This window comes from Meles meles, chromosome 1 (assembly GCF_922984935.1).
Source record: "Meles meles chromosome 1, mMelMel3.1 paternal haplotype, whole genome shotgun sequence".
Taxonomy (NCBI): Eukaryota; Metazoa; Chordata; class Mammalia; order Carnivora; family Mustelidae; genus Meles; species Meles meles.
Window position 1 is genome coordinate 161213012 of NC_060066.1, and position 26542 is coordinate 161239553.

Sequence of the window (26542 nt, forward strand, 5' to 3'; positions counted from 1 at the left end):
ACTTGGTAGGATAAGGAGAATGTAAAATAGCTACTCAATAATTTTTAAATATGACTATATATTGAAGTGTTAATATTCCATACATACATGTGTTAAATAAAATACATTATTAAAGTTAATTGTACCTTTTTATTTTTTAAATGTGGCTATAAGAAAATTTGAAATGATACATGTGGCTCTCATTTGTGGCTCGCTTTATATTTTCATGGGATGGTGCTTCACTACAGTGATCCTTTATATCCTTTACATCCTACCAAATGTTCTCCCACCCTTGAACCAGCTAAAATGCTCTGGGGTCAGTTCCAGTATTACCTTGCAAGGGGTCTTCTGTGACTCCTCGCCCATTCCCCTGCTCTCCTTGCTGATCCTGATCATCATTCTCCTAGCTGAATCTTGAACTGCTCCTTAACACCTAACTGCCCTCATCACCCCCATTTCTCTCCTCCTGGTCTGTGAGCTCAAGCACCTGAGGACAATACTTGTCTTACTCACTTCCATATCCCTGACATGAATAGTGCTCAGTACTAAAGAGAGGCTTTAATATGTTTGTCTGTTTGAGTGAATGGATGATAAATAAAGTGAACTTGGCTTCACTTATAAACACATATTTCTCTTTCAGATCCAGGCCTCAACCACAATTTCAAGAAAGTTTATGGTCTGCTGTGATTAAGAAATTAACAGAGGAAACTGGAAAGGTTAATGTGATTTAAACCCATTGGTATATCTTTTCATACATTATCTCTCTCTCTCTCTCTACACAGTGATTTTCTCTTAAAGAATACATGTTGTGTTAACTGGAAGAAAAGTGTATTGGAATCATGGATTGAAATGCTTAAACAAAGAATAGGAAATAATATGAAACTTGCACAGAAGGAAGAGACAGGGAATCTGAGGGAGAGGAGGCTAAAAGCACCCTGTGGAGGACTCTAACATGACACTGGGGCTCTTTGTGGCAGAGCAACACTTTCTAATTGTCATTGCATTCACTGTTTTAACAATACCTTGGTATTTTTGTTTTATTTCATAGATTAAGTCGCACTTTTTGGCTTCAGTACAGAATGAATTTTTGTCTTAAAAATAGCTACAGTAAAAAAAAAAGTACAACATATTTTTGAAGAAACAGAACTTTCGGAAGGAACCTTTGAGCAGAAACCTGGAGTAAATAAGTAAGAACCAGAACAACAAAGCAAAGGTCTCCTTCACCCTCAACACATTGCCACAATCACATTCACATAGACACATATTCTCAAACACAACCACACTCATGCCCACACAAAACCCCTTCATACACTCATACTCACTCACTGCTGTAGTCTGGATGTTTGTGTGTCCCTCCCCAAGATTCACATATATGTTGGAATCCTAATGTTCAATGTGATGGTATTAGGAGGTAAGGCCTCTGCGAGGTGATTAGGTCATGAAGGTGGAAGCTTCATAAATGGAATTAGTGCCCTTGTAAAAGAGACCCCACAGAGATCCCTAGCCCCTTCTTCTTTTTAAGATTTTATTTATTTATTTCAGAGAGAGAGACAGCACAAACATGAGCTAGAGGAGGTGCAGAGGGAGAAGCAGACTCCCCGTTCACTGAGTAGGGAGCCTGATGTGCAGGTCAATCCCAGGACCCTGGGATCATGACCTGAGCCAAGGGCAGAGGCTTATTAACCCACTGAGCCACCCAGGCACCCCTCACTAGCCCCTTCTGCCATGTGAGGATATAACAAGAAATCTGCAACCCTGAAGAGGCCCCTCACCTGACCATGATGACACCTGATCTTGGACTTCCAGCCCCATAACCACAAGGAATAGATTTCTGTTGTGTATAAGCCACCTGGTATTTTGTTATAGCACCCAAATAGACTAAGGCACTCATCTATATGCACCTGCACTGACACGTATACTCATACATACATACCCACACTCATACCCCACATACATAAAAAACTCACACCCATTCACACTTACCCTTTGCACTCACACACATCTACAACACACATGCATACACATCACTCACACAGATGCACTCTCACCACACATACTCACACTCACCTACATTCGTACTTCACGCAAGGGCTATACCCATTCAGCACCAAGTTGTTCACTTCTGATGTAAACATCCTATAAAAACGAAAGGTCATCTCACATTTCCCCGGTTGCAAGAGAAACATGGTCTCACTTTGTTCACAGACTAATGGGGTTTTACCTGGGGCTTCCTTTGGTGCCAAGACCTGAAATCCCCCTCTCCGCAGTGACAGGGTGTCCCTCTCATTGGGTTTCCCAGTACTGATCAAAGTGAAAAGAAAAAAAAAAAAAGAAAGCCACCACACACATACGTCTTTGCTTCCTTTCCCCAGTGAGGTCTGATTTGGGCCCCACCACAGAACACCTGATTTGGCTGCAGCGTTTCTTTTTAGTCTGTCATTTAGACGAGTCCCCATGTAATGGCAATATCCCATCAAATTCCCAAACCTGCCTGAGAGTAGCATAAGGAATCCCCAGTTGGCTGAGTGGGGCAGGAGGGGCTCCAGACAGAAGGGGCAATGATTTCTACTCAGGAAAGGCTCTTAGCAGCAAGCACCATAGTATCTGAAATCCTTCTTAGAAATCAAATCACTTCATCTCCCTAGAACTGTTTCTGGGTTTGTAACGTGAATGATGGGACTGCACACTGCTTTCATTTCCTCTGGCTCTTGGGCTCTATAGCTCTGTTGTCTGAAGCTGGTCTGTTCATCTCAGTAACTTTGGTCAGTCTTTTATTCCCATTCCCAGATAAGTGGTCTACTTGGGGCCCCTGAATAAGCCTAGGATTTTGCAGACAAGGACTTAATCCTGTAATGGCCCTGAAAAACTGAGGACTAGAGCCAACACTCCTCAAGGAGCCCCTCAGTCTGGATAGTCACCAAAGGTTTTGAAGGTGCCCTGTCTTGGCCACCAAGTTGGAGAAGTTTCTAGTATCTACATTTTTGGTTTTGTATTCAAGTCAGTTCCAGTCGAGCACCCATAATTCTGGCTCCACGAAAGAGGAAATTTTTTTTTTAAGTTTTATTTATTTTCGAGAGAGAGAGAGCGAGCGTGCGAGCAAGAGAGCTAACGCATGGGTGCTCAAGTTGGGAGAGGGGCAGTGGGACAAGAACAGTGAATCCTCAAGCAGACAACCCCTTGAGCATGGAATCCAATGCAGGGCTCAATTCCAGGGCTCTGGGATCATGACCTGAGCTGAACTCAAGAGTCAACTGCTTAACAGACTGAACCACCCAGGTGCCCCAAAAGGGAAAATTTTATAACAATAAGAGATGCCCACCACAGCATGGACTGCTTACGAAGGGGAATTCTCCCTTTCCCAGATGGTCCCAGCAGAGGCACCTCTCTGTCCTGGGTGGAGTGGGAGCAATATTTATGACAGGAAGGATGGACTAGAAGAGAACAGAAGTCTTCTTGAATTCCAAGACCTCACTTCAGAATTTAGGCTTTTCAAGGATTAGGGGCAAGATTAAAATGAGAAGCAGAGAAGAATTTGCATATGCACGTGGGCTGAGCCTTACCTGTGGCTAACAAATGTTTATTGGAACTAAAACAGTTTATCTTTTCAGATCACTGCTGAGGACATTTCGGGAGAAGGAATCTTTATGGAAGGAGGAATTTTGGTTTTAACCAGTGGTTACTTGTAAAAATGAAAACCAACAGCCAAGAATTGGACTGGGTTCTTCTATAATACCAATTATGGCTGCTCTAAATGTCTTGCTTTGAGAATTGTCTTGCTCTTAAACATGGCTTTATTTTAAAATAAATTTTAAGCTGCAGTTTTAGTTTCAGAGTGAAGAGCTTGATTATGACTCACCAAGCTATTTATAGTGGTCTCATACCAGACATTTTGTGTGCGTGTGAGAGAGAAAGGAAAAGAGGGAGAAAGAGCTCATTTCTTGCCTGGCTTATTTCTGAAAACTGAAGAAGATTGCAATTATCAAAATCTATCATGCTAACCCCATCAGAGGACTTTATACTCCTTTCTCTGACTGTTTGGGTTTTGTGCTCATCAGCTTCCTAATTCCAAAACTGTTGACTTACCCTTATGTGGAAGAGGTGGAGGGACAGGGATGCAGGCTTGGGGAAGAACAGAGGAGCATAGCTCTCCTGGAAACCTCTTATGAGCATACCAGTCAGGAGCTAAATTCAAATAGTATTTTCTTTTCATACAGATGAGTCATGATGTAGCAGAAAGAGGTCTGGATGGGGTTTCAGTCTCAATTCGGAACTTAGTAGCTGGGTAAGTGTAGGAAGAACATCCCCTCTGTCTCAGTTTTTCCATTTGTTAAGTGGGGATGCCTCGTACCTACCTCACAGGGTTTTTAAGGGATTTCATGAAACAACTGCCCCAGATTTCAGCCCTTTGTGAAACTCTCACACCCTGTAAAAACATTAGGTCTTACTGTTTTCTGGAAGGTTCTTCCAGTTACTACTCTTTTACTACTATTACTGATGAAGAGCTGCTTTCTGTTCCTGTTCACACTATTTTCTACTATTACTTGAGTTCTTGAGGTAGAGCAGCCTTCTTTCCACCCTCTATCTTTTTGGTGTCTACAGAAAATATATTCCTGAAAATCCATATCCACACACTTCTCATCTTTAATTGCCAAAAAAAGTGAATAAGTAAGGTGGCACAGTCGTGGCTGGACATGTGGTCTGTAGGGAGGATAGGGTGACTGGGAGGGGCAACTGTCAGAAGAAATGCTGCAGTGGGGTCAGAGGGTGGACAGGCCTGGGGAGGAAGGCATGGAAGTGGATGAGGAAAAGATGTGGTTGTATGGAGGCAAGAACACAGTCAGAGCTCTCACCCTTATCTGGTGAAAATAAATGACATTGAGTCAAGTGTCATGAAGATACTGTGGAGAGAATGAGTTCTAACTAAGTCTCTGAAGCCTCATATAAAGCCATTATGGAAATAAAACATATTTTTGGCCTTGTGACATTGTCCAAATATATAATTCTTTTTATATAAAAATTATATCTCAGTAAAAACAAAATAAGACAAAAAATAATTAAATATATAATTCTCTTGAATTTTACACTGACACTGAAAACTTACCTTCCAGAAAAGAGAAATCTGTTGTCTACTGTAGTCAATGTGCTGTTTCATGTACCAGACATCCAATGTCCCTGTAGGCTCTGTTTTGAAGGGGAAAAAACATATTTTTTGGTATCTCACACACACACACACACACACACACACACACATCCACAGATGCCCAATATAAAACCTTTCAAAGGCAATTAGTTATTCAATAAATAACTCTGGGAAAGTAGGGTTATAGAACAATTTCAATTTTCTTTGTGCCCCAGTATTGTTTTCCTTTTGTTAAACAATGAACATGTATATTTTTGGCCATAGAAAATACAAGGTTACCTTAAAAATAAATTTTAAAAAATGGTAGGGAAATTAGATTCCTAACATACTCTTAAAATAGGTATTGATAAAATAACTCAGAGAAAATATGTGTGGTTTCTTCTTTTTTGTTGGAATGCAGAAAGAATTCTCAGCAGAAAAATAAAACCCATTAATCATAAGGAAAATATTTTCTGATCCTGTAAAAATGCAAAATACAAATGATAAACTGTGTTCACTTCCATTCCTGAACTTACCATGTTGTGGCATAATTACTTGGTTTTATGATCATTAGGCAATGATCTACTTGACAGGAAGGCCTATCTCATTCATCTTAATGTCCCTTACACCTATGTTGCTTAGAAGGTAACAGGCTTCCAAAAACTCTTTTTTAGGTGATGAATGAGCAAACAGACAATTCAGACAATATTAGCTAGTTGATGCTAAAACACAGGCCGAACTGATAGAAGGAATAACCACTAATCCATAAGATAATGGTCAAATATGACCTAATTTAATTCAAAAAAGTCAATTAAACAGATTAGAAAAGGAACTGAACAATCAACTCCTGTGTGTGTAAGAAAAAGACAGTGTGTGTGCACATGTGAGTGGGTGAAATAGTTTATTTCTCCCATTATCAGATTTGTTTTGATTTATAGGCAGAGGTGGACTCCACAGAAAGAGTCCCTGAAAATAGTCTTCTACTACAGCAACATAACTTGTTTATCACTGACACTTAGAGTGTATTGAGACGAAGCTACATAGGACTTCCTTTTTGAGTGACAATTTCCATTTAACCAGATGGAAGTTTCCAGAACATTAAGTCCCAGCAGGAAAACAGAGGAGAAGCAGCCAGGGAGAGGAGAAGAGAAAGAGGGAAAGGGAAGGAACACATGAACCTGCACACACTATGGGCAGGTCCTGCGGGGACCCACTCACAGTTATGTCCCCTGTCCTCCTTATCCCACAATGTACGTAGCTCTAATGCAGTGGTTAAATTGTGAGCTCCAGAACTAGACCATCTATGGGCAAATCCCAGCTCTGCGATCTTGAACAAATGTTAACAACGTCCTTAAGCCAGTTTCCTCATCTGTAAAATGAATGTCGTAGGTCTATACGTCACATGGGGCTGTTGTGAGAATTAAATGAATAGAAGCATCCTGACCTGTGGTAAGCGCTCAATAAATTAAGCTGTTGTTGTTTTGGAAAATGAAATGCTGAGAGCCTGAGGAGCTTGTTCAAGGTCCCAGAAATAGTAAGTGGAGAAGCCAGGTTTTGAACACTGGTCTGTTTCATCCCATAGCCCGAGCTCTTTGCTCTGTACCCTGCAGTTATCTGGCTCTGAGAAGACTTACAATTTCTCTACAGTACTTCCACACCCAACAGGTGCTCTTTCATGTTCTACGCTCTTCCTTTGTCACTTCCTTTTCCTGCCTCTTTCACCCTCTTTCCTATCTGGTTTTTTCAAAACTTTATTCATTTATTTTCTTTCCCTCTCTTCCCACTAGTGGTAACTTATACCCTTGCAGTGAGGACCTAAAGATAAGAAATGTTTATTTAACAAATAGGGGGAAAAAACAACAACACAAGCAACAGAAGGAAAGGGGACCTGAGAGTTATCAACCACCTACTATGTTCCAGGAACATCTGGACACTTAATAATCTGCACATTATCTCATTTAATCCTCACACAATGCACGGGGTGCTTGTAGCTACACCTGTTTTAGAGCTGAGGACTAGGAGGCTGACAAAGATGATCTACACAACACTTGGGGCTGGTGAATGGCAAAGCCAGGAGCTGAGTCCAAGTTCCACTGTTTCCAAAGACCCTGTTCTTCCATTACAGTTTGCTACAATAAACAAAAATCTGAACAAACTAGATAATCCAGACATTGACTACATAATCAGGATTTGGATACCTGGTTGTGCTCAGTGTCAAAGCCAGCTGACTTGTTAGTGCTAATGTCTCCAGTTAATTACATATTGGTAAGAAATTTGAAGGAACACTCATTGCCTTATTAAAGATCTACAACCTACCAGATTACTGTGGAGTTAAGAATTGAATTCTAGAATCACAGTCTCTTCAAGGGAAAAATTGCAAGTGAAACTGAAATTTTAATGGTGCCCACCTGCAGAGTTACCCTCTATGGGAGAGAAATCATTAGTTGAATCTGTGTGAGTTTCAAAGTGTAAAATTTCATGACCAGGGGTGCTAAACCATTGCTGCTTAAAGCAACATAAGAGCTGATATTAAAGAGAATCTCTGACATTCAACTGACACAAAATCACTTGAAGTTCTAACCTCAGTGTTATCTAACAAAGGCAGATAAAACTATTATAGGCAGGCCAGAAAAGGAAAGTCAAAGGCCAAGTCCGAGTGATTACAAAACAAGTGGGCACAAATGATTAAAAATACAAATATTGAGAAATGGAAGTCAGGTCTCCTGAGATGAAACTACCTCTTATATAATAAATGGGGAAACTATAGGGTTGAATATAGTCACCCACATGAAAAGAAGCAAAGATCCTAAATTAAGCAGAAGATTGGCCTAAATGACCTTGAGGGTGCTTTCAACTCTAAAATCCCAAGATTCTGGGTTTCTGTGAAACAGTACGTGTGGCAAACAAATCAGAGTCAATCCGTGTGCTTCTGAGATGAGCATCCATATCTAAAGCCAGGCAAGTGCAGGGATGTGGACAAGGGCAACTGAATCGCAGGTGGAAAGCAATCCCTCGACAGAGGTTTTCACAGGTAGTGAGGAGGAGTATAAAGATTTCCAAGAACAGTGAAAATGGAGAACTTACCACAAAGAGAATATGGAAAAGGCATTATCTTGGGAGAATATAACAGAAAGAGAATATGGAAAAGGCATTACCTTGGGAGGTTTCAGGTAGTGGACTAAATGCAACACAAGAGATTTTTTTTGGTCCAAGTCATGCTCCAACCAGGGCAAGGTAGAGATAAGTTATTTGTAGCCCTGGTTCCTCAATGTCCACTTTTTGGGGATGAAACATTTATTTAAAATCTAGTTTTAAACAATTAGATTCAAACAGATCTTATAAGTGTCTACTTGATTAAACAAGTTTTAATTTCAGATGTTATCACCAGCTATGCCTGCACAGGATGCCCTATACAGACTACCCCATTCCTCTTATTCTTGATTAATGATGTTTAACACTCGGTTCACTCTTTCTTTTCACCTCTTTCTGTCACCTCTTTTACTGTCATGAAGGGCCACCATCTACAGGTTTTTCCGTCCCAGTAGCTGGTACCGTCATTCCCTCTGCCAGCCCACTTCTAATGATATGTTTCTCTCAACTGATGTTTTTGTTTCATACTTCCCTGAGCAAAAGGAAGTAATCAGGCAGGGGGCAGGGGTTCCCTCTTCTCTTCACCATGGAAACTTCTAAAATTCACCATGAATTCCCAAACATAGCACTCCTACTACCATTAAATTTCAACCCCTTAAGCGGAGTGCTTGATCCCATCCTCTCTTGCTTTATCAAGGATCTTTCCTCCATTTCTCATGCATCATTAGTTTCTCCCTCTCTGCTGGGACCTTATCATTACCTTGAAAATCACTACATTTTCTCTGATCCTAAAAACAAAACCAGCCAAAGCATTTCCTGATACCTCTTCCTGCTCCAGTTACTCCCCTGCATCTCTGCTCTCCTTCATAGAACTTCTTGAAGAGCTGTGAATTGTCCTGTCTTTAGTCCCTCACCTCACACTGACTCTCAACCTATAGCACCTAAGATTGTCTCCCCATCATTCTACTGACACTGCCTCTGGCTGGCAGTGAATCTGTGTTGTCAAATCTAAGAGCCACTTCTTTGTTCTTATGTCATTGGACTACTCAGCAACCTTTGACATAGTTGGGGACACTCTCCTTTTTTTTAATATGTATTTTTTAGAAATATAACCTTTTAACATTTAAAAAAGATTTATTTACTTATTTGCGAGAGAAGGGAAGAGAGAGGGAGAGAGTGCCCGCTAGGGGAGGGGCAGAGAGAGAGAGGGTGAGAGTACCAAGTGGACCCTCTGCTGAGTGCAGAGCCCGATGTGGGGTTCAATCTCATGACCCAAAGATCATGACCGTAAGATCATGACCTGAGCTGAAATCAAGCATCGGATGCTTAACTAACTGAGGCACCCAAGCACCCCGTTTTTAACCTTTTTTTTTTTTGCTTTTTTTTTGACAGACAGAGAGAGATCACAAGTAGGCACAGAGGTAGAAAGGAGGAAGCAGTCTCCCCGCCAAGCAGAGAGCCCGATGCGGGGCTCGATCCCAGGACTCTGGGATCATGACCTGAGCCAAAGGCAGAGGCTTTAACCCACTGAGCCACCCAGGTGCCCCTGTTTTTAACATTTTTAACATCCAGGTCACAAGTGAAGAGCTTGTTTCTTGATAGAAGCAGGGAGGTTTCATCCATACTAAAATTAATGGAGGCATTGTGCCAGAGTGCTGATGGGAAACAAAACAAGTTGTATTACAGTATATAATTATGATTAAGTTCAGAAACAAGCAAAACTAATTATTGTTTAGGGGCGCCTGGGTGGCTCAGTGGGTTAAAGCCTCTGCCTTCGGCTCAGGTCATGATCCCAGGGTTCTGGGATCGAGCCCCGCATCGGGCTCTCTGCTCTGCCGACAGCCTGCTTCCTCCTCTCTCTCTGCCTGCCTCTCTGCCTACTTGTGATCTTTGCTGTCAAATAAATAAATAAAATCTTTAAAAAAAAAAACAAAACCCGAATTATTGTTTAGAGATACATACATTTCTGAAACCTATGAGAAAAGTACTGATAAATGTACAGGATAATAATTACCTCTGGGAGGCATGACAGGGGTAAGAATGTATCAGTAATTTTATAGTATTTAAGTTGAATGGTGGGCTCCTAACAGCTCATTCTGTTGTTATCCTTTGTAAGGAGAAAGTAGCTTAAACTAGGATAATCATAGTGGCAACATAAGCAATTAAGAGATTCTGAATATGTTTAGGAGAGTCAAGTGCTAATATAGGGGAACGGGGGAAAAGGAGAATTTTTTTTAAAGGAGAATTTAAGGACAATTTCTAGGTTTTTGACTTCACTAACCAGGGAGATGGTGGGATTGTTTACTGAAATAGAAAATATTGAAACTGAAGTATTTTAGAAACATTTTGTTTTGGAGAAAGAAAAAAGGTTTTGTCTAGGCTATGTGTGGTTCAGAATGTCTGTTGATATCTAGGTGAAGATATGGAACAGGCTACCAGAGCACAAATCTGAAGTTTTGGAGGGAGTCCAAGACTGAAACTATATACTCTACCTACCTACTTACCTACCTATCATCTGTCTATCTAGTTTTAGAGCTATGGGACTGGATAAAGTCACCTCGGAAAACAAGGGAGCCATAGGGACTGACACTGAGAAAAGAAAAATGACCAGTAAGAGACCAAGAAGACCTGGCCAATAAAGGAAAATAAAATCCAGGAATATGAGATTTCACAAAATTCAAAAGAATCTAGTACTTCAAGGAGACACTAGCTCCCTTTTCCTACTGCAATGACCTTGGAAGCCATATGTTCTAGGTGAGGGAAGGCCACAAAATTCCCTTGGAACCTTGCATTTCTTCTTGGTGTTGTATCCTCCAGGAATCTTTCCCTAATGTTCCAAAATAGACTATAAGTCCTTGAGTTTGAGGGTCTGACTGGTTATCTTTGTATCCCAGCACCTGCATAGTTGCTGATACACACCTTCCTCACAGATTAGCCAGAGAAGCATGTATTTTTCACTGGTTTCTGTTTGGAAGGCTACAGGGAAAGCATTTCTTCCTTTGGGATAATCACCATCTTATCAAATAATTGAACCCAGACATTGATTTCTTCCAGGATAGGTGCTAGAGGGGACCAAAAAAAGAAAGAAGGGCAGAGACTGTCATTAGATCTCAAGCAACATTTTCCTTCTAATGAAAATGTTTGCATGTAAGCCTCTTTCAAAGGCTAAGAACCTTTCATTCTCATTTTCTCAGGCCTTACACAGGAAGATACAAATATGATACATTCAAGTTTAGCTAGTTCAGGAGTCAGCAAATGATGGCCTCTTGGCCAAATCTGCTCCCTGTTTTGGTACAGCCTGTGGACTAACAATGGTTTTTTACTTTTTGTTTTGTTTCTACATTTTTTTAAAGATTTATTTATTTGACAGATAGAGATTACAAGTAGGCAGAGAGGCAGGCAGAGAGAGAGAGGAGGAAGCAGGATCCCCGCTAAGCAGAGAACCCGATGCGGGGCTCGATCCCAGGAACCTGGGATCATGACCTGAGCTGAAGGCAGAGGCTTTAACCCGCTGAGCCACCCAGGCGCCCCTGTTTCTACATTTTTAAATGGCTGAAAACAAAGAGAAGAATAGTTTTTTGTGACATGTGAAAATTACATAAAATTCAAATTTCAGTGTCCATAAATAAGGTTTTATTGGGACATAGGTTTGTCTACATATTTATACACTGTCATTGGCTGCTTGCACACTGAAGTAACAAATTTTAGTATTTGACAAGAGATATGGTCTGCAAAGCAGCAAATATTTACTGTCTGGACCTTTACAGAAAATTTTGCTGACCCCTAAGCTAGACTGTTATGAAGTACTTGCCAACCAAAATGATAAAATAATCTCTAGTATTTAATTGCCCCTTTCAGCCCAAGGTAACTGAAGGATGCAGAGTAAAGAGCTCAGGCTATGCAATGAACAGACCAGAGTTCAAAACCTGGCTTCTCTACTTATTCTGGAACCTTGAACAAGCTCCTTCCCCAATGAAGAAAACAATGGCTAAATTTATTGAATGCTTACCATGGGTCAGGGCTCTTGTCTTCATTTAAATTCACCCATCTTGGCAATATTTCAGAATTACAAATGAATAAATGAATTGCCTAACATCTTAACTTGAGATGGGGTGGTTGCATTGGGTAACCCCACATTTTCTCCGCTCTGGGGGGTCTCTCACCAATCACCCATGCCATCACCTATGCTGGGGAAGGGTTACTCCTTTACTGCTCTGGCATGAGTTTGAGCATGTAGCATTTTCTTTATTCATTGTCCATAGTATAGATTACAGAACATGTAAATAATACTTCAAAAAATGGTGAATGAGTGGAAAAAAACACTTAGTTGATACTATAGCTCTGAGGAATGGTTTGCTCATCTTTATTTTGGAATCTCCTCCTGGGTGTTCTGAGTGCTGAGAGAATCACTTCCCCCAACACCTGGGCATATTCTCAGGCATGTCTGGAGGCCATGCAGCCCAAACTCAACAGTTTTCCACTACGGTCTAAATATGGTTGCTCAGTTCCCAGTATCAGGCCTGCTTTTGACAGAAAAGGGCTGAAGGACTGTCTTCCTTAACAGAGGAAAGCAAGTTCTTTCCTCCTACTCCTTATTTAGTGGCCATTTAAAGTGTTTTTCATGGAGGACCATGACAGGAGTTGAATTTGATGACATAGGAAAGAGCCGTATGGGATAAATAAAACCCTCCTTCTCTGCTGACGTGATCTAAGTAACTGCCCAATCCACCAGGAGAAAACATTGCCCTGTTTTGAGCAGCAAAGGCTGCAAAGAGCTCTATCGTAAGATCATTCACAGTTTTAAAAACTAAAAGAGAGAGAGAGAGAGAGAGAGAGAGAAGCTTACTAGTAATTTTTTAAATGTCAAGTTACATATGAGTACAGAGCCAAAGGCTGAAAAGGAAGACGTGCTAAAAAAAAAAAAATTTCACACCTTTTAAGTGATATCAGTTGGTGTTTCATAAAGAAACTGATGACAGAAACAGTGGTAAGGGGTGAAAACCATACCGCTCAGAGTAAGAGGGAGGAGGTCTTGCATCAACCCACAGAAGGATCAAACACAGCCAAGGGAAATGCAGACATTGAAAGGAAGCCAGCAGAGCTTGGTAAACGTGGTATCTCAGAGTATGGTTTCTTCACAAATGCCTGCGATTATTCTGAACAAGCCAGTTCCTTGGTTTAATTCATAACTGTCCACGAGTTCACAACCATAACAAGCTGCTGCACTCATTGTTATGATAGTGGTTTATTTTAGAGGCTATGAGAAAGTTACTGTTCTACCTCGAAGTGTTTTTAATTCAACATGTAGACACTTAAAAAAAAATCCTTTTCACACAACTCCAAATGGGTCATTATTAAATGTCAGTAAGAATGACAAGAATTCACAAGCCCAGAGTTTCCCTGGTTTATAGTTAAGCCTAATGTGATAGAACTTAAAATCTTCTCAGCCTATTTACTACCTTGGCCTTGGACATAAAATATGGCCCATTTTCAAAAATTTTATCTGTAGGACAATAAACAAAATCTAATCCATGAGGTATTTAAAAAAATACATTACTTTGACTATGTATAATAAAAGAATAAAAAGAGTAAGCTCTGGATTATAAAAAGGACAAACATTTAAATGGAGAATAAGTGGCTCAACATTAATTTAAGAGATTTATATCATAAAATGAGAGAGAATAAATTAGAATCTGTTGGGTGGATTTACTTCAAAATATTTTTTAAAAATACAGAATGCAATAAATATAAGAATAAAGGAAGAATACACAATTATTCTACAATTTATATATTAGGTATTTTATCTTATCAGGTAAACCCTTTGGGTCCTTGAAAGTCACTGGGGTATAACTGGTAAGTGCCATCAACTCTCAAAGGTCATTAGCAGAAAATGAATGTAACTTGTATCATGAGACTAACTTACAGGCACACATATCCATAAATTTTACAAATAAGCACTTAGATTTTCTCACTTGAATACTTCAAAATCTCCACGTAATAAAATAATGGATTATATGACAATAATTTTTCTTCTGAGCCAAATATACAGATTAAGAGAAGCGGTATAGTATGTCACTAAATGAGTACTTTTAAAAACTAATATTCAGATGGCTACTTCTTGTGTATCCAAAGATTTGCTAATATTGACATGAAGCTCAGACAGGTAATTTTGCTCCAATAAAATTACACCTTCATAAGCTGTTTTTCCTATAATTGCCAAAAGAAAATCCTATCAGACTGAGAATTATATTTGATATCCTTTCCGTAGCTATGGGCAGTCTGGTGGCCCTCACTTGAGCAGTGAGTATCAAAGGCATGATGAAGGCAGTGCCATAATATTTAGAGGAGAGAGGATTGCTGGACATTAAACTTTATTTAAAATGTTATGTCTCCAGAGTCTATCTTCTTTCAAGCTTTTAATTTTCATAGAACACAGAAAGTAAAATGTATTAGGTTTTAACTTCTATAAAGGAATGAAATTACTGGTTATGGTTTTGTGGAATGAGAGAGTTCCTGAGATAAGAAGTGAAATAGAAATAAGAGTTATAACCAAACATCACTAAAGCATCAGCTGGTAAGCACAGGACAACACGTGGCAAGCAAGAGTAGGGCTTACTGAATGTTAAAATTTCCTAGCAATATAAACATATTGCCCTGGACAATTACAGTATTTAAGCTAATGTCAAAATTAACTTGTTAATTAATGTACTCATTTATTTGTTCATTAATGCATTAAATTAACTTGTTGGTTTAGTACCAGTACTTAGAGATCCTATTCCAAGGAAATCCTTATATCTTCCTCTCCCCCTACTCTCTCTCCTCCCTCTCCTCCCACTCGCCTCTTTAAAACACATACCTTCTTCTGGTGTTTGTGTTCTCAACGATTCACTCCAATCACTCCAACTACCTTTATATAGATGTAGCTTAGAGGAAATCTGAAATTCATACTCTGTAAATGGCTTCAGATCCAGCAAATCATGTCTTCCTTTGGCATTTGTAGTACTGACCTTGAATCAGACAAGATTTTTTTTTAAAATATTTTTTATTTATATGACAGAGAGAAATCACAACTAGGCAGAGAGGCAGGCAGAGAGACAGGAGGAAGCAGGCTCCCTGCAGAGCAGAGAGCCTGATGTGGGGCTCGATCCCAGGACTCTGGGATCATGACCTGAGCCGAAGGCAGAGGCTTTAACCCACTGAGCCACCCAGGCGCCCCTCAGACAAGATTTTTTTAAAGGGGTCTATTTAAATTAAAGAATTCTGAAATACATAGGTAAAAAACTTTAACTCTATTATTTTTTTAGATCTATCATTCATTGAAAAGACAATGACAGGGTTATTGAATACAAAGGATGTTAATCTGAATTAACTTCTCAATAAAAACAAACTCAGGGGTCTAAGAACCCATCTATAAAGGCCCAAGGGGGACCCTGAAACCAATTTTCAGAAAAGCCTTGGAGAATTTTCTAGAGATTATTTTTTTATTTGGTCATAATTACAATGTGATAAATGTTTCTTTTAAAATAATTTTTTGGGGGGGTGCCTGGGTGGCTTACGCATTAGGCATCTGCCTTTGGCTCAGGTCATGATCCCAGGGTTCTGGGATGGAGCCCTCCCTAGGGCTCCTTGCTGTGCAGGGAGCCTGCTTCTCCCTCCCCTTCTCCCCCTGCTTGTGTTCTCTTTCTTGCTGCATCTCTCTTTGTCAAATAAATAAATAAAATCTTAAAAAAAATAAGATAAATATTTTATTTATTTGAGAGGGAGAGAGAGAACAAGAGCAAGCATGAGCAGGGGTAGGAGCAGAGGGAGAGGGACAAGCAGACTCTCTGCTGAGCAGAGATCAGGGTTCCATCCCAGGACCTTGAGATCATGACCTGAACTGAAGGCAGATGCTTAACTGACCGAAGCATCCAGATTGCAACACAGACATAGAACTGACTTCAAAAAGAAAACTTTATGTTAAAGAATTAATTACTATATTTCTCCTGAGTTTCAGCTATATGCGGAACTTACCTTTTGTTATTATTAAAGTCATTATATTTTACAAAAATACTAGGAGAAATTATAATCTTAAATTTAATTGTAAAAAAATTAATGTCTAATATTATATTGAATTGTGGGTCTTTATCTTTGGAATATTCAATTCCATATGAGTCTTTATGGACATTTCCTAATACTCCTCCTTCTAATATGTTAAAAAATTACTAAAAAGTAATACAGAGGGACGGGTAACAGAAAAAGGTGAAATGAGTCCTTTACTAGAAATAAACCACAGAAAATTAATATTGGTTTACAGAAGCCAATGGCTTCTTAGCCACAAAGTGGCTAAAAAAATTTCAGAATCAGGGACACCTGGGTGATTCATGTTATGATCCCAGGGTTCTGGGAATGAGTCCCACATAGGACTCCTACCTCCATAGTGAGCCTGCTTCTTCCTCTGCCTTTGCCTTTCCCTACCCTTCCCTGCTTGTTCTCCCTCTCTCTTTCACTCTCTCTCTCTCAATTAAAGAAATAAAATCTTTAAAAAAACATTTCAGAATCAAAAATCAGAACTAAAGATAGTTCTTCACAAGTAGAGGTATATGTGACTGTCTGATGTGTCCCAAGTGTGTACTTCAGGCTACACATTCTTAAACTCCGTATTTCACCGGCAAGAAAATACAGAAACCTGTGCACTGATATTAAGAGCCCCTCCCTGATTTTCCCGTTTACTCTAAAAAGCATTACCATTTCCCAGGACCCACTGCTGTTGGGCCGATATCTGAGTCGGTTAAGCAGCACAAGCCTCTCATCACTCCACCGAAGGATACATCTGCTCACAGAAGCGTTTACACATTTGATTCTGATGTCCCATGGGGGAAGAGGTCTCACTGGTAATAAGAACAAACAAAAAGGTGTGATTCAGGTTCCACAATCGGAAATAACCTTTGTTTTGATGTGAGATAGAAAGACTTGAACAAAACTCATTTCTAAGATACATGAACACCAAAGTTGGTGAAATATAGAAGACAGAAACCCCTGGCTTTCAGAGAAAAAAACAGGTTGATTCACTATGAAATAATTAAAATAATTCTCCTTGATCTACCCTTTTTTTTTTTACCAAATAAACTACCTCTAACATTAGTGATAGTGTCAATTGCATTTAATCCAATATATCAAGAAAACCAGTGTGCCAAACCTGAGAGTCCCAATGGCTGAGAAGACAGAGGTGGCTAGTGGTGATCACCTCTCGGACAGGGAAGAAACGCTAGTAGGAAAAGGTCATGTGGAAGGGGCAGAGGAACAGAGAACACAGGAAAAGAGGAAGAAGGAAAGAAGGGACCTTACAGAGGAATAGTCAGTGTGAAGAAATGGAAGGGGAGAAGAATGATAGGAAAATATATAGTAGATGCCTATGTCAAGACTCATAGCATTATGTGAGCAAAGAGGTGCTGTGGGAAGAGGGAAGAGACACACACAGTGGAGGCCAGAACTTAAGGTGGACCAGAAGCCCAGGCCTACTTTGGATCGTCAGAACTTGGAGGTGCTTGAGATTGGCCTCTGATTCGATTGCAAATTATATTTGCTCAGAGATGTGCTGGTATTGGCTCTGTCTGGCTCCCAAGGTGATGAGAGGAATGGAAATAGGTATTCTCAAGAGAAAGATGCATTTGTACCTTGATACACTTTATCCGAGTTGTCATCTCTGCAGTGGCCCAGCAGGCCCACAGGTAGCCTATCTCAGAACAGTGGAGTAACCATGGGGGTAAAAAGACACCTCTGCCAAGATGTGCCTATACTGAGCTTCATGAATAACCTTGCAGGACCCTCTCCTCAGTCGAATGGTATCACTGGTAGCTAGTGCCTCCATAGAACTGGACTCTTTTTTCTCCAACAGAGAGAATAATGTTGAATATTCCATTTCACTCATCTCTATAAAGTTCTAGCATCATGCACCCTTTTACTTGCATCAAATATCTATTCTTTGTGACACGGTCCCTTTTGAAACAAACATATATAGAACATTCAAGTGATGTTTAAAATAATGTTCATATACCAATGAATGATACCTGTAAAAAGTAAAATAAATTGTACCTATGTCCAAGAATGTAAATGTGGATGGAAATGATGAAGCACTTCCAAGGCTATTGTTAGCAGTAACCTTGGCTGTGTAGCTGGATTCAGGCATTTCAGGGGTTAGACTGACTCCAAGGTCCAATTGGTCACAATAATGACCATTACATTGCTTCTGCCAAGTTAAATTTTTTGGTCCGTTTAACCTGTAAATAAAAGACAATTGTGTTTAGCAAGATACTTTATGAGCTACTTGCTCCTTCTAGTACAAAGGAATAAAATATTCAAATACTTAAAATTCTAGACACTTTGTTAAGGTCAGTCTTATTACTAGCAGATACATTATGGGAATATTTGTATTCTATGGTCATAAATAGGAGCATATTTTCTCCCTTCTCCCCTTTCTCAGTAGGACTGAGACTTTTTGATGTTCATATAAATAAGTAACTATAGCTACACTGCCTAAATTCCCAAAACCCTGGCTGACATCCTGGCTCCTCAGGGCATATCTGATTTTTATACAAAGCACCCAAGGCCACCTAGGCATTTTCTGCACAAAAGTGTCAGTTTTTAGTACAGACTGGAACCCTGGGCTCCACTTCCTTTCCCCCATTTCCTGCTCACTTTGGCATAGGGCAAACCAGCTGGATCTTTGGATGGGATTATGGGATCAACTCCAGGGAACAGACTCCCAGACTCTTCTTTGTGGGGACTTTCAGGTCAGGCAAAGGTGCTTTAATAAGAAACTCCTCCAAAGCTAATGGAAAGCTACCACAAGGATGAGTCTATTTATGTATTATGATCCCCAAGAGTTTGCAACTGGAAAACAGGGAAGGGATATAATGCAGCCAGTTTAACCCTATTATGGCAGGGAGGAACATCCATAACATGGACCTCAAATGCCCTGAAGAAATTTCTGAGTTAGAGCTCAGATCCAAGACCTTAGTTCCCACACTGTAGATGAAATGAACCAGTTTTAATTGATGAACCCTAGACTTTTTTCTTAAGTACCTAATTACCTAGAGGTGTCTAATGCTTCTTCTCTCTGGTAAAAATAAAACTGTTAGATATTTCTAAGTGTAGCCTAAGATAACACCTACAAAATAGCTGCAAAAAAAACCAGTCTTTCACTCACTGTAAAGTATATGCTGTATATAGATGGGTGTCTCGTCCTCTGTCCCAGGTGCAGGTCACAGTCCCACGTTCACCCTTCTGTATACAAGACAAGTTTTGAGGCTGTTCTGGAACAACTTTAAAGACAAAGTGCAAAGCCTCATATTTTAAGAAGCACACAGTTGATATCTCAATCACATTGTTATTATTTGGCAATAAGATAACAATATTTCCCCTACGTCTAGATTCCATCAAGTTTAAATTTGTTTCCAAGACATGAATATCTTCTAAGAAACAACAGTGAATATGGATCAAACACAACCTGCCAAGTCCTATATATTATATGAGGTTTTTCTCAGATCTCACAGCAGCACTATCAAGTATTTATTGTTATTATCCTCAATTTATCCAAGAGGAAATTAAGACTTAGAGGCTAACTATCTTGTCCCAAATTATAAAACTGTGAAGTGGCAGTCAGGGCTCCAGCCCAGGAGTAGCTGACTTGAGTTGGAGCATTTTACCACCACATTCCTCCATTCTCCCTGACAGATGAGCGTCCAGGGTTAGCTCTATTACCACTGGTGAGGTTGAGTTTACTTATCTAGAGTGAAGTAATTCAAACATTAGAAACTTCTAAAGATTAGGGTCTCTTTCTCTCCATGGACTGGATATTCACTGCCAAGACATTTCCAACCACTGGCCCTAGACATGTCCTTTTGGGCTGTACCAGCTAAATCTAATTTCTGCAGCATCACCTGAAACACTTTATAAATGTTTATAAACTGATTCTTTATGTACATGGACACTGAGTACCTTCCATGGGCTGGGCATTACTAGCTATGGACATACAAATATGTACAAGGCAGGCAAGGTCCCTTCTATTAAGGGTGTGTATTTGTAATTAAGCCATTTTCTAGTCAAAGGTAAACCCAAAGCTAGGAGTTTCTCAGATTTAGTGGAAGTAAGAGAAAATACTGTTACTCATTCATCTCATTCTACTCTAATACTACGACCCACATGTAAGAGATGTTTCATTTGGGAGAGATAAAACAATTATACCACTGGGGCGCCAAGGTGGCTCAGTGGGTTAAGCCACTGCCTTCGGCTCAGGTCATGGTCTCAGGGTCCTGGGATCCAGTGAAACAAGATGGAATTGGGAGGGAGACAAACCATAAATGACTCTTAATCTCACAAAACAAACTGGGGGTTGCTGGGGGGAGGTGGGATTGGGAGGGAGGAGGGGGCTATGGACATTGGGGAGGGGAGGCGAACCATAAGAGACTGTGGACTCTGAAAAACAACCTGAGGGTTTTGAAGGGTCAGGGGTGGGAGGTTGGGGGAACAGGTGGTGGGTAATAGGGAGGGCACGTTTTGCATGGAGCACTGGGTGTTGTGTAAAAGCAATGAATACTGTTATGCTGAAAAAATAAATAAAATGGAAAAAAAATAAACCCTAGATATCGTCTGTACCAAAACAAAACTATAATGGATGGGATAAATGGCTTTTTTTGTGTATGTGTCTTTAGCAAACATCACAGACCTGGGCACAATAATTGCCCCTTATGTGATAGTAGACAGATTAACTTCTCACAAGTTCAGTTTCTTCATCTATAAAATGGGTATAACAATATGTAGCTCTTATAGTTTTATTTAATGGAATAATAGACTTTCTTTTCCTGAAAGAAGACTCTCTCTCTCTCTTTCTATATATATATATATATATATATATGAAATATGTATATCATATATTGAATATATATGAACTATATATGCACACACACACATACACACATACTGTATACAGTTCCCTGGGAAAGGGTGCAGGGAAGGAAATATTTTGAGCATGGCTAAATGTATATATATACTGCATATGTTTGCATACATAACTACTTATGATGGATCCACTTAGACTACTACATTAACTTCTCATTTTCTGTAGAACTTTTTATCTTGGAGCCAATAAAGAATTGTCTTGTTTTTCCATTAGCTTTCTTATTATTAATATAATTCCAAACTCTTAAGCCAATTATCTGAACCACTGTTCCACATATTCAAATACTATTTCATTTGCCTTGAAGACCTCTTTCTTGGGGCCTTGGGAACTATCCAACAAGACAGGTTTGCCTCTGTGCCCAGTACATAGCTGTTATTCTGATATTGCCCATCCTTAGTATAATGGAAATTCCTTCATTTTTTCAGTGTTTGATCTCTTGTTTCTTAAATCCAATTGTTTCTTCTTCCCTGAATCAATTATTTGTGTTGGTGAGGTACATCCTCCAGTAATTCCTTGGAAAAGGGTTCAGGGAGGAAATATTTTGAGCATGATTAAAAATGTCTTTATTCTATCCTCACAGTTGACTGATACTTTGGCTATGTATTGAATTCTGAGTTGAAAAGAATTTTCATCCAGGATTTTGGAGGTGATGCTCTGTTGTCTTCTACATTCTTCTAAATTCAGGTCTGAAGCCAGGGACACCTGGGTGGCTCAGTTGAGTGAGTGTCTATCTTTGGCTCAGGTCATGATCCTGGGTCCTGGGATTGAGTTCTACATGGGAAAGGGCTCCTTCTCCCACTATCTGCTCTGTGTGCTCTGCCGGCTGCTCTCCCTGCTTGTGCTCTCTCTGACAAATAAATAAAATCTTAAAAAAAAAAAGTCTGAAGCCATTTTGATTCTTGAACCACTGTTTTTATATATATTTTTTAAAGATTTTATTTATTTGACAGAGAGAGAGAGATCACAAGTAGGCAGAGAGGCAGGCAGAGAGAGAGGGGGAAGCAGGCTCCCTGCTGAGCAGAGAGCCCAATGCGGGGCTTGATCCCAGGACCCTGAGATCATGACCCGAGCCGAAGGCAGAGGCTTAACCCACTGAGCCACCCAGGCACCCCGAACCACTGTTTTTAATTTTCAGTAGACTGTAGAATCTTTTCTTCGTCCCCACTTTTCTGAATTTTCACAAAAATATGCTTAATGAGGGTCTATTCTCCTCTGGATTCTCAGAGTTCATACAGTCTGCGAAGTTTTATCCTTCAGTTTGGGAAAAAGTCTTGAATTATTTCTCTGTTGATTCTCTCTTATTTTTTCCTTTCTAAAAATCCCTAGTTTTTATAGGTTGGATCTTCCTCTAATGTTATACCTTATCTTCTATATTTTTAAGCTCTTGGTCTTTCTGCTCAACTATCAGGGAAAAATCTCCTCAGTGTATAGGTCCACCCTCCTATTAAATTTTTAATTTATTTATCTTTGGGAGGAATGTTTTCTATTCTCTGAGTATTTCCTTTCCACACAGCGTCCTATTTTCATTCTATATGCAATAGTTTCTTATAATTCTCTGAGGGTATCAAGGATAGTTTTTGTTTTTTAACGTTTCTTCTTCCTGAATACATATTTCTTCCACTTTGTTTATATACTTTGCTCCATATGTTTATTCTGGTTTCTATCTTTCGTAGTAGACATTTTCCCCAGATTGTTATATTTTTCCTCATGCATAGGAATGAGGGGCACTAAATTACCAGTTGGAGCTCTGCATGTGTGTCAGCTGAGGGGTGTCTGCAGACTCTGGGTTTCACTCCAAGGTGATCTCACAAGGTTTTCTTGGGAACCCATGTTTTATGTAATTTTAGATATTTCTTCTTGGACTTAATAGATTTTCCTGAAAAAGATATTCTAACTTCAGTGGAGGAGGGTACAGGGCTGAAGGGAGTAAAATCCCTCTGTTTTCCAGCATGGAACTACCATCTCTGCTGAACTGGCTGGGTCTTAAGCCAGAGTAGTAGGGCAGTGAACATCTAGCTACATGGAATTGGGAAAGAGATCTGAGAATCTGTTTTTCAAATAGATTTTTCAATAAAATCTCCCATTTTTAGTCCCATTCTTACTCACTCCCAGAAGGACATGGTATCACCAATTTCTGAGTGTGGGTGGGAGCTTCTGCATTCAGTCAGGTTGTATCATGACATTTCTCATTGCCAGCTGCTGGCTTAGCCAATTATCACTGGTCTACCTGCTTTCCAGCTTCCAAAAGTTTGTTGATATGTCTCCCCTCCCATTTCTTTTGTCCTTTAGGATTTGTGCCTCTAGAAAACTTTCTCTACAGCATCCTGGCTTAATTTCAGGGGGATCAATGTAAACACATGTGTTCAAAGCACCATCATTATCTCCATAGGGTTAAGGTAATGATGACCAAATGAGATATAAAGCATGTGGCCCCTTTAAGCAATGAAACAGTTCTCACTTGTACCTTTATTCCTAAAAGTTCGCAGAGACTCTCATTTTAAAGAGCAAAACTTTTTGTTTGTTTCTAGTAGGCAGAGAGGGAGGCAGAGAGAGAGAGAGGAGGAAGCAGGCTCCCTGCTAAGCAGAGAGCCTGGTGTGGGGATCATGACCTGAGCTGAAGGCAGAGGCTTTAACCCACAGAGTCACCCAGGCGTCCCTAAAGAACAAAACATTTACTGAAAAAACAAGTCAACTTTCTGAACATGAGGTCCCTACACCATGAAATCAAGGTATCTACTTCAGCCCAGGACTTGGTTTTGGCAGAGACTATCTGTCCCAGGGGAAACCAGATTTCATTCTCTTCAATACAAATGCATAATAGCTGACACCAAAAAAAAAAAAAAAAAAAAAAACAGAAATTAAAGCCTCTGAAAATTAAAATGGTTTGCAGTATAATAGTTTTGAGCATTATGGTTGTTATTGTTTTTTTTTTTTTTTTTTTTTTTTTTAGAGAGAGAGAGTGCAACAGGGGGAGGGGCAGAAGGAGAGGGAAAGAGAGACTCCTAAGCAGGCTCCATATGGAGACTGACATGAGGCTCAGTCCCAACACTGAGATCATGACTTGAGCTGAAATCAAGATTCAGAGACCAACTGACTGAGCCACTCAGGTACCCCATGGTTGTTTTTGTATGTAAAAGTCCTACTTACTATGGGAAATTAAATGTCTTAGAAAAATAGCCTTCAGAAATATCAATAGTCAAGCATATATTGAGAACAACAAAGCAAGGATCCATTGTCTTTCATTTATTACCTTGATTTTCTAAGTAGTTTGTGGATCAGTCCTGCAAGGTTAAGCTAGAGCACTGAAGGCTTAGTTACTACACAACTTGAATAAGCTCTTGGGAGCAAAGCCACCCAAGCCCAGGGAAAGGCTGGGAAGAAAAGGCTAAAGTACATATTCCTGGTTCTGAAAAACCAGCCAACTTTATGACAGCATTCTCAGGATATACAATGGCACTACAAAAAAGAATACCACTTGTCACAAAAAAGAAAAGGAGCTGTTTACTTCCTCACTAGACAAGATTAAGCTTACTACACTAGGTGAAACCAAAATTCATTATGTCTTTTCTTGGAATGACTAGCCATACTCAGAAAAAGCTGTTGCTTCCAGTCAGTCCTTTACCTCAAAGGTGCTAAACTTGCTCAAAGAGCAGTCATTGATGGTGTGTTTACCACGAGAGCACACTGGACAAGCAACATTCCAGCAGTATCACCTAACTTAGCTGCACTATGACAGATCCTCTTAACCATCTCCTTAGGTCTTCTGAGGCTGCAAGCCTTTACAAATCCATCTCTGGATGGAAAAGTCCTGCTGCTGAGATCAAGACCTGAGCCGACATCAAGAGTCAATTCTTTAACCGAATGAGCCACCCAGGTAATCCACTAGATGGAAAACTTTAAACTCTAAAAATAGAAAGATGTCAAAACACTCTAACACACCTGAGAAAAGGTAGGAAATACAACAGGATGGCTAAGGATATGTACAAAAACATTGACCTCCAAGGCTATTGTTAGCCTATAAATATGAAGAAAAACAGCAGCAGCAACTGACATCACAGGCTTGGGAACTTCTAATACAAATACATGATATTGGTCTGCTAAGATAATGAGTTATGGAGTGAAATATTCAGGTGTTCTGAGAACAAAAGAGGTGAGGACCAATGGTGCTTTTCAAAGAAATTTTCATTTGTCTATCACTTTCTTGTACTTTTTTTTTTTTTTAAGGGAAATGGACGTGTACCCAACATGCTGCAAACAGGAAGAAGAGTCAAGCCAGCTGAAACCACCACTCTAGGGCTTATCACCTCAGTGCCTTCTATGTGTCCGGTACTAGATTAAGCACTTTTCATACCAGGTGTCATCTAATCACTACAACCATCTTATGAAGAAAGAAAAACTGGGGCTCAGAGAATTAAAACTGCCTATCGGTACACTGTTGATGACAGGGTTAGGCTTCAAAGCCCATGCTCCTTTTAAGATACCTAACAGGCAGTCGGAGTTGAGAGTACATGACCCATGAGTGGTGTGAATAGGAGGCCACGAACTGGAAGAGGAGGTCTGGACCTGGTTTATGTCTCCATAGCCTCCAGTGATTAATTTGACTGTTTGCTTGGTGTTCTGCTCAGTGCTTCCAGTGGCTCTCCAGCAAGACTGCTTGGCACCAGCCATATTCTTATAGGTTAGAGAAAAGTGATTTCCATCTTTCCTGAAAAGAGTCTCACTGAGCTCTGTATCACTGTCTTCATGTCAGGGGCTCTGTCCTCGCATCTTGGTCAGTCAGCCTGCAGTCCTCCTACTCTTCCCATGCCTCTTACTGGCAATTCCAGAGCTTCTCTGGAACCATGGAGGCAGAGTGTCCTGGGATAACTCAGAGCTCATGCATGGTCCCTAGTTTGCCTTGCTGGGCCTTCAAGACTAAGGGTGTGGACTGTAGTCAACAAGTTTTAGGCAGGTATACTGCTGGCTCACCCAGGGTGCTGTGGCTCATGCTATAGATGCCAACTCTGATGTCTTAGCTCTTACTCCCAGCAGCTTCCCGGATGGACCAGCTGTGCAAGCCAGCAAGTAGGGAGGTTGATACCCTATGGGTATACTTTGACCAATGACAGTTAAGTTCTCTTTCCCTGTCATTGTATTCCCATATGTTTTTCTGGGACTGTCCCCAGTGACTAAGCAACCAGCTGTGTTCTCTTTTTTTTTTTTTTTTAAAGAATTTATTTATTTATTTGACAGAGAGAGAGATCACAAGTAGGCAGAGAGGCAGGCAGAGAGAGAGGGGGAAGCAGGCTCTCCACTGAGCAGAGAGCCCGATGCGGGGCTCGATCCCAGGACCCTGAGATCATGACCTGAGCTGAAGGCAGAGGCTTAAACCACTGAGCCACCCAGGCGCCCCAATCAGCTGTGTTTTCTGTTGG

The 26542-nt window shown here is 40.1% G+C and overlaps 1 protein-coding gene across 6 annotated transcripts in view; it reads right to left on the reverse strand.

Moving 5' to 3' along the window:
* Positions 1-26542, reverse strand: part of IL12RB2 (interleukin 12 receptor subunit beta 2) — an 82613-nt gene that overhangs the window by 42127 nt on the left and 13944 nt on the right. For all 6 annotated transcript variants that reach the window (XM_045997959.1, XM_045997967.1, XM_045997974.1 and 3 more), the window contains 5 exons: positions 19377-19491; positions 18263-18447; positions 16916-17058; positions 15045-15195; positions 5081-5160 (listed from right to left, as the gene is read on the reverse strand). In XM_045997959.1, coding sequence (XP_045853915.1) covers positions 5081-5160; positions 15045-15195; positions 16916-17058; positions 18263-18447; positions 19377-19491 — 674 coding nt within the window. The remainder of the gene's footprint in view (positions 1-5080; positions 5161-15044; positions 15196-16915; positions 17059-18262; positions 18448-19376; positions 19492-26542) is intronic.